General features: G+C 48.6%; 1 protein-coding gene across 2 annotated transcripts in view; it reads left to right on the plus strand.

The window, feature by feature from the left end:
- Scn10a (sodium voltage-gated channel alpha subunit 10) overlaps window positions 1-16,299 on the plus strand; it is a 121,075-nt gene that overhangs the window by 29,667 nt on the left and 75,109 nt on the right. For both annotated transcript variants that reach the window (XM_004662102.2, XM_004662101.2), the window contains exons 4-10: window positions 4,653-4,781; window positions 5,653-5,744; window positions 8,891-9,082; window positions 10,439-10,502; window positions 12,608-12,749; window positions 13,036-13,233; window positions 15,043-15,213. In XM_004662102.2, the coding sequence (XP_004662159.2) occupies window positions 4,653-4,781; window positions 5,653-5,744; window positions 8,891-9,082; window positions 10,439-10,502; window positions 12,608-12,749; window positions 13,036-13,233; window positions 15,043-15,213 (988 nt within the window). The remainder of the gene's footprint in view (window positions 1-4,652; window positions 4,782-5,652; window positions 5,745-8,890; window positions 9,083-10,438; window positions 10,503-12,607; window positions 12,750-13,035; window positions 13,234-15,042; window positions 15,214-16,299) is intronic.

A 16,299-nucleotide genomic window follows, 5' to 3' on the forward strand; every position in this document is an offset into this window, starting at 1 on the left:
CGTATTGGCCAATCCCAACCTGCCTGTGGTTTTGCTTTCCTTGGGGCTAATACTGGTATTGTGTCTTCATTGGCTCAGTTTTATATGCACTCATCCTCCCTTTGTTCCAAAACTTCCACAGGTGGAATTCATTTGAAAACATTAGTTACCCATTGGTTTCTGGTTTTTTGTTGGTTTTTTTTTTTTTTTTTTTGACAAATCATTTTATTGGTCCTTCATTTCCTCCTCACCTGACCTACAGGTTTTATTGCAAAGCTCTTGTTGGGACTTTCTTTTTTTCTTGTTTTTGCTTTTGTTTTTCAAGGTAGGGTCTCACTCTAGCCCAGGTTGACCTAGAATTCACTGAGAGATTTTTTTGTTTTCCTTTCCATCCTTTTGTATCCTTTTGCCTCCCGTGGGTCCCATATCCCTCATGCTGGTTACTTCCTTGTGGTGGAATGGATACTCTCATGGAAATCGCTAGAAGGCTGGAGAGATGGCTCAGCAGTTCAGGCATTTGACTGCAAAACCCAGTGACCAGAGTTCAGTTCCCCAGGACCCATGTAAAACCAGATGCACAAAGTGGCACATTCACCTGGAGTTTGTTTGCAATGGGTAGATGCCATGGAGCACCCATTCTTTCTCTCTTTGTCTGTCTGTCTGTCTCTCTCTCTCTCTCTCTCTCTGCTTGCAAGTAAATCAATACAATTAAAAACTCACTAGAGCACCCATTTGTATTTGTGTGTGTGTGTGTGTGTGCATGTGAGTGACAGAGAGAGAGAGAGAGAGAGAGAGAGAACCCCAGGGTGTCTTGTTGCTACAAACAAATGCAGACATTTGTGCTACTTTTTGCATCTGGCTTAATGTGGGTGCTGCAGAATTGAACCTAGGTGGACAGGCTTTGCAAGCAAGCACCTTTAGTTGTTGACCATCTCCCCACCCCGAGATTATCTAAAACGTTATGATGTCATGTTTTTCATTTTCTTGAGCATTTGTGGGTATTTTTAATACTTCATGCCATTTGGGGAACTTTGCTTGACTTAGTTCTTTGATACTTTTCCCCCAAACTATTATTTTTCTAGACCTCCTCTTGGTCATATATTTCACCTTATAGTCTAATTATCTAATTTTCATATTTTTAAAATAACCTTTTAAAGTCCATTTATTTTTGTTCTGTTTTCTGAGCTGTCCAAAACTTTATTTCCTGTGTTCCTAATAACTTTTGCTTTCAAAAGATCCATTTTATTCTTAAATGTTCCTTTTAAATCCTCCTAATTTTGCTCTAAGAAATAGTTATCACACCTCATAATTCTCTAAAACTATCAATAATAATTTCCGCCTTTCTCTAGCTTTCTCTAGTGCTCTCTGCATCGTTTATTCTTATTTTCTCCCTCCTTCGTTGCTTGGATCTGTTTTGTTTTGTTGCTATTTAAATGGGTCGTATCAGTGATCTGGTATTCACTGTATAGCTAAGGCTGGCTTGAAGCTCATGGCAATGTCTCTGCCTCACCCAAACGCTGGGGTTACAAGCATGTGCCAACACACCCAACTCAGGCTTCTTTGTTGCATTTTTTTATGCTACAAACATCCCTCAAATTCAAGACACTCAGATGTTGGCTTTTCTCATTAAGAGTACAGCGTCCAGCCCCACCTAGGCTTAGTGGTTAAGGCGCTTGCCTGTGAAGCCTAGAGACCCATGTTCAACTCCCTAAACCCTACATTAGCACCAGGTCACACATGCACACAAGGTGGCACATGCATCTGGAGTTTGAGTACAGTGGCGGAGGCCCTGGCTTGCTGATTCCCTCATTCACTCCCTCATTCTTACTCTCATAAAAAAGGCCAGTCAGCTAAGCTTGCCTCAAAAAAGGGGAGTGCAGCATCTAAATTGTGTGTGGTGCACACCTATAATCCCAGGGCTCAAAAGCTCAGGAATAGGGTCTGGAGAGCTCAAATTCAATGCCAGCTTGAGCAACCTAGCTAACCAAGGAAAGAGAGAGAGAGAGAGAACCACCTTCTAGGAACTTTCCAAAGGGCGGAAGTGGGAGGCATCTGCCTTTCCCACTGTAAGCATTCCTTCACAGGTGGGCTTCCGTGTGCACCTCCCTCCCTCTCCTTCCTTACCTGAGGATGAGCATCCAGTTCCTTGCTGAGTGGTGGTGTAAAGTGGGGTCTAGAAAGCCCAACCACTTCGTGTATGTGCACACGTGTGTGTGTGTGTGTGTGTGTGTGCCCACACGTGCCACAGGACCACCTCAGGTATCTAGTCCAGCTTTTTTTTTTAAGGGAGGGTCTCGCTGTAGCCCAGACTGACCTGGAATTCACTATGGAGTCTCAGGGTAGCCTTGAACTCACGGCCATCCTCCTACCTCTGTCTCCCGAGTGCTGGGATTAAAGGTGTGTGCCCCTCCACGCCCGGCTTAGTCCAGCTCTTTTGTGATAGTCTGTCACTGGGCTAGGATTCATCAAGCAAGCTAGACTGCTGCCCAGAGAACCCCAGGGCCCACCTGCCTCTGCCTCCCCAGCACTGAGACCACAAGGGCACACCTCCTCACCCCGGTTTCTGGGGGTCAAGCTCGGGTCCTCCGGCTTGCACAGCAAGCACTTGACCAACTGAAAGCTCTTCCACGTCCTCCCGCCCCTGCCCCAAGCACACTGCTGGAAACTTTCAGAGAGACTCCAGCCCTGCTTGTCCCCTGTGCAAATGCACGCCCTCAGACGCGGAGCACTCTGAGCCCCAAGCCGTGTGAGCTGGTACAGTGTACCTTATATTGTCCTACTGGGTTTCTGCATCTTTTTAAAAAAACTCCTTTTACTGTCATTCTATAAAGGGGCTCAGGAAGGGTAGGGATACATTCCTATTATATCTACTATACTTAATAATAAATAACATATTAAATATGTATCTCCCTGTTTTTAATACAAAGGTACATATTTATAATTTAAATTTTAATCATTTTTAAAATTATTATTTGCTTACTAATTTATTTGCAAGGACAGAAAGAAAGAGAGAAAAAGATTGAGAGAGTTTGGGCGCACCAGGGCCTCTGGCCACAAGTAAACTCCAGATGCATGCACCACCTTGTGCATCAGGCTTTACATGGACAATGGGGAATCAAACCTGGGTCATTAGGCATTGCAGACAAGTGCCTTAACTGCTGAGCCATCTCTCCAGCCCTTAAATTATTATTATTTTTGTTGGTGGTGGTGTTTTGAGGTAGGGTCTCACTCTAGCCCAGGCTGACCTGGAATTCACTATGTAGTCTCAGGGTGCCCTTGAACTCATGGCAATCCTCCCACCTCTGCCTCTCAGAGTGCTGGGATTAAAGGTGTGTACTACCATGCCCAGCTAAATTATTTTTAATACATCCAAAATCATGTACAATTTATATGTGGACCTGAATTCCTTGGGTCAGTGGTGCTCAGAGAATGGTTCCCCGGGCCACCATCATCAGCTGGGAGCATGTTAGAAATGCAGATTCTTGAGCTGAGGAGATGGCGCGCTGGGTGAGGTGCTGGGTGCACAAGCCTGAGGGCCTGAGTTTGGGTCCAGCAGCCACGTAAATGCCAAGGGTGGTGGCTGTGCCTGTAGTCCCAGCAGTCAGGAGGTGAAGAGAGCGCTACAGAGATGGCTTAGCGGTTAAGCACTTGCCTGTGAAGCCTAAGGACCCCGGTTCAAGCCTCGATTCCTCAGGCCCCACGTTAGCCAGATGCACAAGGGGGCACATGCATCTGGAGTTTGTCTGCAGTGGCTAGAGGCCCTGGCGCACCCATTCTCTATCTATCTTCCTCTTTCTCTCTCTGTCTGTCGCTATCAAATAAAAATAAAATAATTTTAAAAAGAGAGATGAAGAGAAGGGCATTACTGGGGCTTGCTTGCTGACCAGCCAGTCTTGCCAATCTGTGAGCTCTGGATTCGGTGAGAAACCTTGTCTCATGAGTAAGGTGGAGGACTGGAGAGATGGCTCGGCGGTTAAGGCATTGGCCTGCAAAGCCTAGGGACCCAGGTTCGATTCCTCAGTACACACATAAAAGCCAGACGCACAAAGTGGCACATGTATCTGGAGTTTGTTTTCAGTGGCTGGAGGCCCTGGTGTGCTCATTCTCGTCCTGTCTCTCTTCTAGCAAATAAATAAGTAAATAAATAAATAACGTTGAGAGTAATAGCGTCAGCCTCTGGCCTCCACATGCCCACACATGTACATGTACACATGCATGAACTTATAAATATTCACACACAAACACACGCGAGAGGAGAGCAAAAGAAAAAAAGAGTTGGAAGTAGGGAGATGTAAGGAGGGGGGGGGGACATGGCAGAGCCTCCGTCATCTTCCATATCTTCCACCATCTGCAGGTCAGAAAAGGAGCCTCCAGCTTCCACAGGACAAGGTGTCTCACGCGGAGTGGACTCGCTCCTTACCTGGCCCTGTCCTCTGCCTACCTTCTCAGGCTGCCTGGCGTCACCCACTCCTCCCCACTCTGTAGATCTATGTGACTCCCCAGTGTCCTTAGCCAGTCCTGTCTCTTTACCTTCCCTGCCCCTTCACCACCTCCACGATGTTCTTTTGTGTCCTTTGAAACAGCACAGCAGCTCCTCCAGCCCTCCTAAAGGCACAGGAGACCATGAAGCCCCCCCCCCCCCGACACTACTGTTAATCCCACCTCCTCCCCAGGTATGTCTTCACTGGCATCTATACCTTCGAAGCTTTGATTAAGATCCTGGCGAGAGGATTCTGTCTAAATGAATTCACTTACCTGCGGGACCCTTGGAACTGGCTGGACTTTAGCGTCATCACCCTGGCGTGAGTACCTCCTATGCACATCACTGTGGGTCCCCGCAGGCTGTGGGGTGGGTGGGCTGTTCAGGAAAGGGGCGTCCCTGCTCACAATCTGTACCATTTCCTCATCTCAGTTCACCTTCCTCTTGCTCAGCGGGAACCTTGTGGCCTGGGCTTGGGGAGACACCGTTGGGCTCTTCCACACCCGCAGGGACCAGCCAAAGGCCTCAGCTCTGAGCTGATCACTGGTCAGAAATAGATGAGACCAGGGTCAGAACTGTCCAAACCCAGTGGTATCAGTTACATTCTCACAGCGGGGACTAGACGCCCCACAAGAAGTAGCCTTGGGGAAGAAAAGGTTTACCTCAGGCTTATGTACGGTTTCAAGGCGAAGCTTCAGCATGGCAGAGTAAAGTTCTCAACTTCGCAGAGAGAGAGAGCGAGAGGGAGAGAGAGAGTTCTGAGGGAGTAGCTGTCATGTTGGGCTACACTAATCAATCTCAAGGCCCATCTCTCAGCAACACACCTCCTCCGGCCAGGCTCCACCTCCCAAAGCCTCCTTCACCAGCTGAGGACTGAGTACGAGGGACTTGATCGCAAGCACCCGAGTCTATGGGGGACGCTTTACCTTCAAGCCATGGTGAAGGTGCTTCTCTAAGGAGACATGTCAGAGGAGAGGGCTGGCCAAGGCTGCATGTTTGAAGTCCATCCACTGGTATAGAACACAGTGAATCTTCTGAAATGGTATTTGCTGAAAGAGACATCCATGTTGGCCCGCAGATGGCCATGCCACCGGTCCCGGTGTCTGTCTCGAGTCTTTCTGCCCTTGGGTGTGCTTCATACTTTCCTGGAGCCCTGTCCTTGCAGGGGTGCTAGCTGGCTTCTGGTCTTACAGATACGTTGGTGCAGCAATTGATCTCCGCGGGATCTCGGGCCTGCGGACCTTCCGGGTCCTGCGAGCTCTGAAGACAGTCTCTGTGATCCCAGGTGAGCCTCTTCAGCGGACACATTTACTTAGCAGGAGTAAGCGTCAGTTTTCACCTTCTGGTGCCCTTCACAGAAACACTTCTAAGGTTCCAGGCAGGGACTACAGGCTCTATTGAACAAAGAGACTGAGGCCCTGGGTCCAGAAAACACAAGACCAAGGTTCATCTCTAGTAAGAGCAAAGCATAAAATAATAAAATAATAATAATAAGCAAAGTTATCTGGGAGTCTTCTATTCTGGTCCCAAGTCTAATGCTCTATCCACAAACCACATGACTCACCATGGACAAATGACAGGAAAGTCATTCCCTCTGCATCTGCTTTTTTCTGTGAGGTTGAAGCAAGACCCCTATTGGATCCTCATATATATCCTGGACTAAAACTTTAAATTTGGAAATGGGAAGGAAGGAAAAAGAAGTCCTGCTTTCTGACTTCTTTGCCATTTTCTTTTTAACTCTAAAAGCTTGATTCGCCAGCCCTATCAATGGATGCACAAGGAAGAAAAACATCAGGCAAATCTTATTTATTTATTATTTATTTATATGAGAGAGAGAGACAGAGAGGCAGATAGAGAGAATGGGCACACCAGGCCTCCAGCCACTGCAAAAGAACTCTAGACGCATGTGTTCCCTTGCTCATCTGGCTTATGTGGATCCTGGGAAATTGAACCGGGGGCCTTAGCCTTTGCAGGCAAATGCCTTAACTGCTAAGCCATTTCCCCAGCCCAGGCAATTCTTGATCACATATATTCAGAAACAAATTGGTTCACCCAAGCCCATCTCACTGTGCCTCCAAGATCTCAGCTGTCACCAGTAACAGTGACTCCTGAGGCCCTGTCTTTGCAGAAATGCTGGCTGGCTTCAAGTCCTAGAGATGTGCCAGACCTATCACCCATTAGGTTGACAGTAGAGGTGGTGACAAGCTCATCTCCTTGAATAGAACCACATGCTTCCTCCGTGTGGCTGGATGACCTCCACTCACTCTCTCCTGAGTAAAACAGAACCACTGGTTTTAGAAGTCTCTTCCTACCAGTTCACATGTGGCTCTGGGCAAAGATCATGAGAAAGCCAGACTTCTGTCTCCTAGTACCTCTGTCTTCTCTTCTTAGCCAGAAAGATGCTGAGGCTTGTTTACGAGCCCAAGTTCATCCACACTCTCTCCTTCACCCCTAGCCCCCTTTCAATATGTTGTGTGATGTTTTATGGGGAGACACAAACGAACCTCTACTGATCACAGGTGGGGCATCGGCAACAGACCCAAGTAACAACCCATCCATCTAATTTAGCGAACCAGTGGGTCTATTTTCAGTTACTTGTAGCAGTCTGAAAAACCCACCCAAGCAAAGGTGACCATTCCTAGATGCCACATGATCCACATACTTTTAGGCCGATGGGAAAGTCTCCTCTCCCCAGCAATTGTCACTGTGCAGATAACCTTGGAGAGAGACATTGTGAATCATGTTAAGTTTCAGGAACTTCCTTAACCCTGTAAGTTTACTTCCCAAATCTTAACAGCGTGAAGGCATGTTTCCATTGGGAGGAGACAGCTCCACAATACACAACCCATTCTGAAATTCACCTGTGGTTTCTCAGCTGTCTTGATTCTGTCCCAGATGTAGGGTGAGTGCTCTCTTTCCCTGGATGGCCTTTCTCCTGTCTTAGTTCACTCATGTTCCCCACGGCTCTGCCAGGATGTTATCTCCTCGAGGAAACTTCCTAGCTTTTCCTAACTTCCCCACTGTCTACCTACCCCATTCCCACTCTGCACTCCAGTTAAGGGCTCTCCCCACGTGTCCATCTGCTGACTAATGCTGAGGAATTTCCCTTCAGTTGTTGGACAAGCCAACACCCAGTGGTGTCTTATCTGTCTCTCAGCTCCCAGCTTGGAAACTCACACATATGATCTCAGTGAATTATTTTTCCATTTTCTAACATAACAAGGCAGGGATTGATCCCAGACTTCTTCCCTGGACAGAGCTCCTCCTGTTGTCAGTAAAGTTGGTCTCCCAAAGAAGTGAATTGCCTTTGACCAGTCAGTCATCCTTCCTTAAAGGAGGAGCCCATCTTTGCTGGCCCGCTGCACTTGGTCCTGAGACACTCTTCCTCTGATTCTCTTGGTTTTTGTTTCAGTGACGCAGTGTCCTTCTGACCTCTATCTATTGCTGCATTTGCATCTTGTGTGTGGTGTGCATGTGTGTGTGCATGCATGTCTACTTGTGTGTGGTACACATGCATGTGTGTGTGCGTATACGTTTGGAGGCCAGAGTTGACAATGCGTGTCCTCCTCAGTGGTTCTCCACCTTCTATATTGAGGCAGGGTCTTAGATAAACCCATTGCTCACTGATTTGGCTAGTCTAGCTGCCCAGCTTCCCTGGGGACTTCTCGTCTCTAGCTCGCAAGGTTGGATTATAAAGCAGACCACTCTGCCTGCCCAGAACTTGTGTGGATTTTGTTAAAACTCGGGTTCCCATACTTGTGCCACAAGCTGTTTACCAACTGAGCCGTCACCTCTCTCCTGTCCCCTCTCTTTCTTCTTATCTTTCTCTCTCTCTCTCTCTCTCTCTCTATGTCTTCTCTGCTTCTCTCCATTTCCACATTCCTCTCCGTGTGTCATATACACAGACGTGAACACACACAAGCACGTGAGGTTCATGTATCCCAAGCACTGAGCTGCCTCCCAGGACTGAGACAAATGCAGGCAAACAGGTGTCACCTAAGTGAAGTGAAGCGGGAATCCTCACATCTAGAACTGAGCGTGGAATAGTAGGTACTCAGTCCATTTTTTCCAATGCTGGTAGTTGAACCCCAGGCCTTCTGTACGCTGAGCAAATGCTCCACCAGTGACCCTTATCTCCAGCCACTCAACATTTTTTCCTAATTAAATTGCAAGTGCCAGGCATTTATTAGCCTTACAAATATAGGAGACGCATTACCTGGTTCTCGGTGGCTTATCTCTGTAATGAGGGCAATTGTCCCTGCTTGTCTCTGTGAGCAACAGCAAGCTTTGGATGAGAAGCTGGGCTTGGATGTGCCCTGGAGTCGGCAAGTGCTTCCCTGTTCATGAGGAGTGGGAGGGTGGCTGAGATGCACACGCGTGCTCTGGGCGATGCTTCACTCTTGTGGAGGGGTCACTGTCATCTTCCTGCAGGGCTGAAAGTCATTGTGGGGGCCCTGATCCACTCGGTGAGGAAGCTGGCTGATGTGACCATCCTCACCATCTTTTGTCTGAGTGTCTTTGCCCTGGTGGGCCTGCAGCTCTTCAAGGGAAACCTCAAAAACAAATGTGTCAGGAATGACATGGAAGTGGTCACTAATGACTCATTTAAAGTGGAAGGTAAAGGTAAGTTCTGCCACAGAGGACTCTCTTTCCCTCTCCCTCCCCCGCCTCTTCTTTCTCTTTGCCTCTCCCTCCTCCTCTCTTCCCCTCCTCCTGAGACTTTATGGACATGAGAACAAGAGGCAGAAAACCCTTGCACACCAGTATAACATACTTGGGCTTCTCATAGCTGGGACAAAACACCTGACCAGAAGCAGCTGATGGGAGGAAAGGGTTTATTGCAGCTTACAGTGTCAAGAGGACGTTTCCTCATGGTGGAGAAAGCATGGCAGGACAGAGGCTGGGCATCACATCTTGCCACAGCAACTGGCAGAGAGCAGCAAGAGAGTGAAGCTGGCTGTAACACCCCTAAGCCTGCCCCCTGCAACACACCTCCTCCAGCAAGCCTCGACCTTCCAAATTTCCACCATCTGGAGATTGAGGATGAGGCTTAATCACAAACTCATGAGGTTATGGGGGACATTTCCCATGTAAGCTACCACAGTGTTGAAATACTTCTGAGTTTTCAACTCTTGGGGTCCTGGTTCCTGCTGGCTAGTTTTCCTTTTCAAAGATATATATACATGATTACAGGATATACTCTTTTATCCCTTCATCCCAGCTCCTGTTTCCCTGGGGCCCTCCTCAGTGGGTTTATGGTATCACTATGGGGTCATGAAGGCCTTAGTCAGTCCCTGTGGGGTAGTGGAGGGTGGGAAACTTGGCTCAGGGTATTCCTACCCACTCTGTGGCTCTTATGATGTTTCTGTCCCTTCTTCCGCCATGTTCCCTGAGCATGGCAGGCCCGTTGGCAGTCTGATTTAGGGTTGAGTTCTCTATTGCCTCTGGATTTATGCTTTCATGGGTTTTGATTGATCACTGTGTCTGTCACCATCACCCTGGGGCTGGTTGTCAGGCTAGCAATAAGAGCAGTATTCATGTTCCCACGTCCTGGGCTCTGGCAGATGGCACATCTCATGGTAGGTGGTTAGCTGTCTTTTTGTCTTATCGATGGATCTTGGCTCCCCTCTGTTTTCTCTACCTTCACGGATCTTCCCCCTGGGCTGTTCATTCCCAGGCTCTGTAGAATGGCATCCAGTTCCCCTTTTACAGAGGAATGAGTTCAAGTGCAGAAGCAGATAATGCTAGTTCTGCTGGAGGAAGCTCAGAGGTGGCATCGCTGCTCCATTCTTCCCAGATGTGGCTTACAACATTCTGCATGGTCCAGGGTGGAGGTTCCTGAGTTCCCACCAAGTGTGTGTAGCCATGGGAACTCACCTCACTCAGACAGGAGGTGGGAAATGTCTTCTTTGCCACCACAGGCCTGGGTTGGAAGATTCAGAATGCTGTAAGTCTTTCATTTATTTCCCTCTCCGGCAGATCTCTACATGATCAAGCAGGGCACCACTGAGCCCTTACTGTGTGGCAATGGATCGGATGCCGGGTGAGTACCCAGTCCATGATTGCTCCAGTGCCCAACATCCTTCTCTCCATCTGTTCTGTGAGCAGAGACCTGATGAGCTCCAAGTCCTGAAAACAATATATTAATGAATAAGACATCTCCACTTTCTGTGTGGCCCTTGACGGTCCCCAAGTGCCCACTAAGTGCATGTAGACAAAGGAGCTCCCCTCACGAAGACAAGAGACAGAAGATGTTATGGGTAGGGAGTATATGAGTCAGTTTGGGCCAAATCAAAAATGACCCCAAGGTTTTATGAACTAATACATCCACCATTTAGCTCACAATTCCCTGCATCAGCATTGGGGCTGGGATGGGCTGGTCCCCAGTTGCCCGTGACGGGGCTCCCTCACACGTCTGCAGGCAATGGATGCATGCCTGTTCCATGTGTCTCTCAGCCCCCAGAAACCTGGCATTATCCCATCCTCATGCCAACACCAGACTCCAACAAAAATAGTGTGAAAGTTTCCCTCAAGCCTAGGCTTACAACTGGAACAAAGTTATTCTCTCTCCATTCTCTTGGCTAAAGCAAGTCACAAGTCAGGATAGATCCTCAAGATGATGAAGCAGGCTTCACGTGCCAATGAAAGATCTGCCAAGTCAGATTTAAAGGGGGGATAGATACCAAAACAGGAAGAAGAAGTGACCTACTCCAAGAAGAAATTAATTATTCATCAAGTATATTTGTATTAAATGCTCTATATTTAGCCATCATGGTTTACTTTGTTATGTGAGCTTTGTTATTCTTACATAACAGAGGGAAAAAAAACACATGCATAACATTTCATATTTTTCAAATTCTTACAGAGGTCAGACACATCACAACAAATGAGTGGAGTGGGCCAAGAGGGAACCATGGCAACGGAGAGTTCATGCCCCTTCTAGAGAGGACAGCCATTGCTCAGCCCAGCTTTTGGTTGCTGTGTGAAAATGTGTGTCTACTGCTTCCAGCTCTGCTAACTTTTTAAAAGGGAGACGGGAAATTTCTATCTTTATGTGAAATTTCCCAGCTATAAATCTGGCCACTAGTCACCCCCAAATGCCTATATATATTGTATTGGCCAGAGACAAAATATTTCTGCCAGGGTAAATTCGGACTGCCCAGCCACCTGTTTTTGATCTCTTGCGTGTGTGTGTAAGGGTGCTGTGGAGAAGAGGTGCTATGACAGCAGCTCCGTGGACGGGGAACCCCGTTAGTACTGGGGGGGACCCCAAAGAGAAGGTCAGGGAAGGCTCTCTGGAGGCAGTGTTTGAGGGGAATGTTGAAGGATGGGTAGGAAGCTTTCGGGCTGAGTCAACAAGAGATATTCGGATGGACACACTTCCATGGGGCAGGCAGGACATAAGACCAAGCTGAGGAGCAAGGACCCCTCCACACTGCCTCAGGCTTTGACCAACGGAGTGAGGCAAGAGCAAAAAAAAAAAAAAAAAAATGTCAGGATCCAGGAAACAGATCAGAAAGGCACATCCCTTCCTTTCACCTCCACGGACGGGAGCGGCGAAGGTCGTAGCCCGCAGGCCCCACTCCCTGAGTGGCTGGTATCTATTCTTGTTGTCTATGTGGAGCTGACTGGGACCTGCGTGAGGTGTCCTGAAGAAGCTGGAGAGAGAAAGCTCAGAAGTAAAGGGCTTGCTGTGCAAGCCCGAGGATCTGGGCTTACCCCAGAACCAACACAAACATGAATGAATAACAAACAAACGAACAAATAAATTTTCTTAAAAAAAGGGGGGGGTGCTTGTAACCAGCAAATGTCTCGGGGCTGAGTCTGTGTTGTCTCTGCTAACTCTCCCATGCCTGGTGTAAGCTGGCAAAGAGCTTGGCATCTCATCAGATTGTGCTGGCCTCCCCCAAGCTATTCCTCTGCGCAAGCAACTTTGTAACAAAAGCATGTGCATCGCCATTTCGGGAACGAATGAAGTGGAGCCCTAGACAGGAAGGGTCCAAAGTGGTCCAGCTAGTAAGCGGGCCAAACCCTCGAACTTTGTACCTCTTACTCCAAACCCATAGTTGTTCTACGGTCCCGACCTGCTGAGCACCCGGTCAGCAGGGCCCATGCTGGCACCAATGCCCTTCTGTCTTCTCGCTGCAGCCACTGCCCCAGTGGTTACGTCTGCCGTAAAACTTCCGACAACCCGGATTTTAACTACACCAGCTTTGATTCTTTTGCCTGGGCTTTCCTCTCACTCTTCCGCCTCATGACACAGGATTCCTGGGAACGCCTCTACCAGCAGGTATTTTGTTGTTGTTGCTTACGTTTGCTTTGTCTTCTTTGAAGCAGAGCTTCACCAGGTAGCCCTTGCTGATTGGGAACTTATAATGATCCTTCTGCCTCTGCAAATGAAATGCTGGGGTTACAGGTTTCACACACACGTAGCCATTCCAAGCAGCTATTGGTCTGCGTATCCCCGTGTAGATTTGGCGGGCCACTGATGGGTGAACTGCGGGGCTGTGATTCTCCTAACTTCACGTCCTGCGTGCTCCGATTACAGGATTCTCATCTCTCCCTTGAATCTGCAGACACTCAGGGCCTCGGGGAAAATATATATGGTCTTTTTCGTGCTCGTCATCTTCCTGGGATCTTTCTACCTGGTCAACTTGATCTTGGCTGTGGTCACCATGGCATATGAGGAGCAGAACCAGGCGACGGTGGCGGAGATCGAAGCCAAGGAGAAGAAGTTCCAGGAGGCGCTCGAGGTGCTGCAGAAAGAGCAGGAGGTCAGTGGGGGCACATGTCTGCAATGTCACCCACAGAGGACATCTTCCGGGATGGGACCTGGAACAAGTTTCACTTAATAACTGCCCCAGATCCAGTGAGGAAGGTGATTCGGTAGGGTGGAGTACTTGCCTCACAAGCACAAGGCCTAAGTTTGATACCTAGAACCCATCTTAAAATTTTTTTAAAAAGGCAACAACAGGGCTGGAGAGATGGCTTAGCGGTTAAGTGCTTGCCTGTGAAGCCTAAGGACCCCGGTTCGAGGCTCGGTTCCCCAGGTCCCACGTTAGCCAGATGCACAAGGGGGCGCACGCGTCTGGAGTTCGTTTGCAGAGGCTGGAAGCCCTGGCTCGCCCATTCTCTCTCTCTCCCTCTACCTGTCTTTCTCTCTGTATCTGTCACTCTCAGATAAATAAATAAAAAAATGAACAAAAAAATATTAAAAAAAAAGACAACAACAAACAAACAGGTGCTGTGGTGCATGCCTGTAATCTCAACCCTGGGGAGGGGAGACAGGCATACCCCTCGGGGCTCACTGGCCAGCCAGTCCAGCCTACTTGGTGACTTACAGTCCAGTGAGAGAGACCTTGTCTCGGAAATGAAAAGATGGATGGTGTGCTGGAGAGATGGCTTAGCAGTTAAGGCGCCTGCACACAAAACCAAAGGACCCAGATTCGATTCTCCAGGACCCATGTAAACCAGAAGCACAAGGTGGTGCATGCATCTGGAGTTCGTTTGCAGTGGCTGGAGGCTCTGGTGCACCCATTCTCTCTTTTACTATCTGCCTCTCTCTCTCACACACACAAATAAATAAGTAAAAATAATAAACAATAATATTTATTTTTAAAAGATGGATGATGTCAGAAAAAAATGACACCCAAGTTGGTCCTGTGGCCTCCACACATACCATACCTACACACACAAACACACACACACACACACATGCACGCACACACACTGCCAGGTTTCATTTAGACTAAGGCCACTATTCCAGGCCAGCATTAAGTGTATGCTTCTTACCGCCTGGACTGTGTCAGGTCATGTCTCTCCCAGGGAGAACCTGAGTGAGGCATCTTACACAAGTGCTTTATTCAGGGAGTCTTCTGGGGACAAGTGGGGTGAGCAAAGCACAGGGGTGGAACTCGACCATGAAATGGTCTCAGCTGGAGACTGGATGTTGCCTGATCCCCCAGGGAGTTCTAGAAGCTGCTTCTCCCAGACTCTGTCCTACTTGAGACAAGGGGCTGGCCTTTTATACCCTCATGTCTGCTTCAGAAGCAGGTCGCCAAAGGAATTTGTGGGCATTAGCACTTAGCCTAATCAGCCAGGGGTGGGCATCCTAACCTAGCAAAGGACCTGAGCAGGGTGCCAGCAGCTACTTCAGGGTCTGACGGAGAGGTGACAGCATTTTTTTTCCTTATTCTTTTTGTTGTTGTTGTTTTATTGGAGAGACAGACAGAGAGAGAAAGAGGCAGAGAGAGAGAGAGAGAGAGAGAGAGAGAGAGAGAGAGAGAGAATGGGCATGCCAGGGCCTCCAGCCACTGCAAATGAACTCCAAATGCATGCGCCCCCTTGTGCATCTGGCTAACATGGGCCTCAAACTGGGGTCCTTAGGCTTCACAGGCAAGTGCTTAACCACTAAGCCATCTCTCCAGCCCTTTTTTCCTTATTCTATCACCACCCACATTCTAACACTTGACCTCCTTGGTCTCAGATACCCCCCCTGTAATCCTTCCCCTTCTGGTGTCTGGGGATGTTCTGATGCAAAGCCCAGCAGATTTTGTGGGATACATCTGCTGTTCTCTCCTCAGGTGCTTGCTGCCCTGGGGATCGATACAGCCTCGCTCCACTCACACAATGGATCACCTTTAGCCTCCAAAGCCACCAGTGAGAGAAGGCAGAAAGTAAAATCAAGAGTGTCAGAGGGCTCCACGGACGACAACCGCTCACCCCAATCCGAACCTTACAACCAGCGCAGGATGGTAAGGGGTTCTGAGAGACCTTGTCTTGGAAAAGACAATGGTAAGGTCCCTAAAGATCACCCATGTCCACAGCTGCTTTGATATCGGCCAAAGTGGGAAGGATGTCTGGAGCAGGGAGAGAGCTGACGACACAGACAATGCTTTAGTAACTCATACCGCCCCTTCCACAATAGTGTCCTGAGCTAGGACAGAGGGACATTACAGATGGTGACAGGAGGTAAGTGGCGAGAGCGTTTCTGGGATGAGGGGTCTGCAAGGTGGGGAGTGTGGACTGAGGAATGCAAGATGACTCAGGCTGCTGGGTTGGACACTTACAGGCATCATGGTTCTAAGACAGAGTCATTGGAGGAAGATCACGGTAGTAGTAAAGGGAAGACACCTTGAGGCGTCTGTGGCCAACAAAGGTCTTCCTTCCACACTTGGAGAGCAGAGTTCCCTGTCCATGGTGCTGAAAACATTCACCACCTCTCTCTGATCTCCTCCCTCAGGCCCCGCAGCTCAGGTTGGGCCACTGTTCTTGACACAAAAGGTGCCAGAACCTAACTCCATGACACCATCTAAGTTGGGAATGGCTCCCATACTTTCCCTTAGGCCCTTTAGCAACTCTGCCCTCCCCAACCATTGGCTTTCTACCTGTGACTCCAAGAATTACACTGTAACTTCCCTCAACAAGTTTCTTCTGACCACTTCCCTGCCCCCATGAAAAGCCTGATCACCCCAAATATTCCCTATGTGTGGGCTTTAGAGATAATGTCCCTCAGTGTGGGAATCGTATGAAGAAGGGATCAAGACAATCTTCCAGCAAATCTGAAAGATCTTTCACTTCACTGGCACTTTCTGACAGATGTGTGCATGCACACACACACACAACGTGCTCACATGCGCCCTGCTCTCATGACACACCCTCGCTCGATGTGTGCATGCACACACCCACACACACAGACACAGAACGTGCTCACATGTGCCCTGCTCTCATGGCACGCCCTCACCTGAGCACTTCTCTGTACCTCCTGCTCCTTGGCCTCTCTCTGCCACTTTGTAGCAGCACCTGGTATGCAAAAGGCACAGTGCAGCATCTTCAGGGGA

The sequence above is a fragment of the Jaculus jaculus genome, chromosome 17 (genome assembly GCF_020740685.1).
Source record: "Jaculus jaculus isolate mJacJac1 chromosome 17, mJacJac1.mat.Y.cur, whole genome shotgun sequence".
Taxonomy (NCBI): domain Eukaryota; kingdom Metazoa; phylum Chordata; class Mammalia; order Rodentia; family Dipodidae; genus Jaculus; species Jaculus jaculus.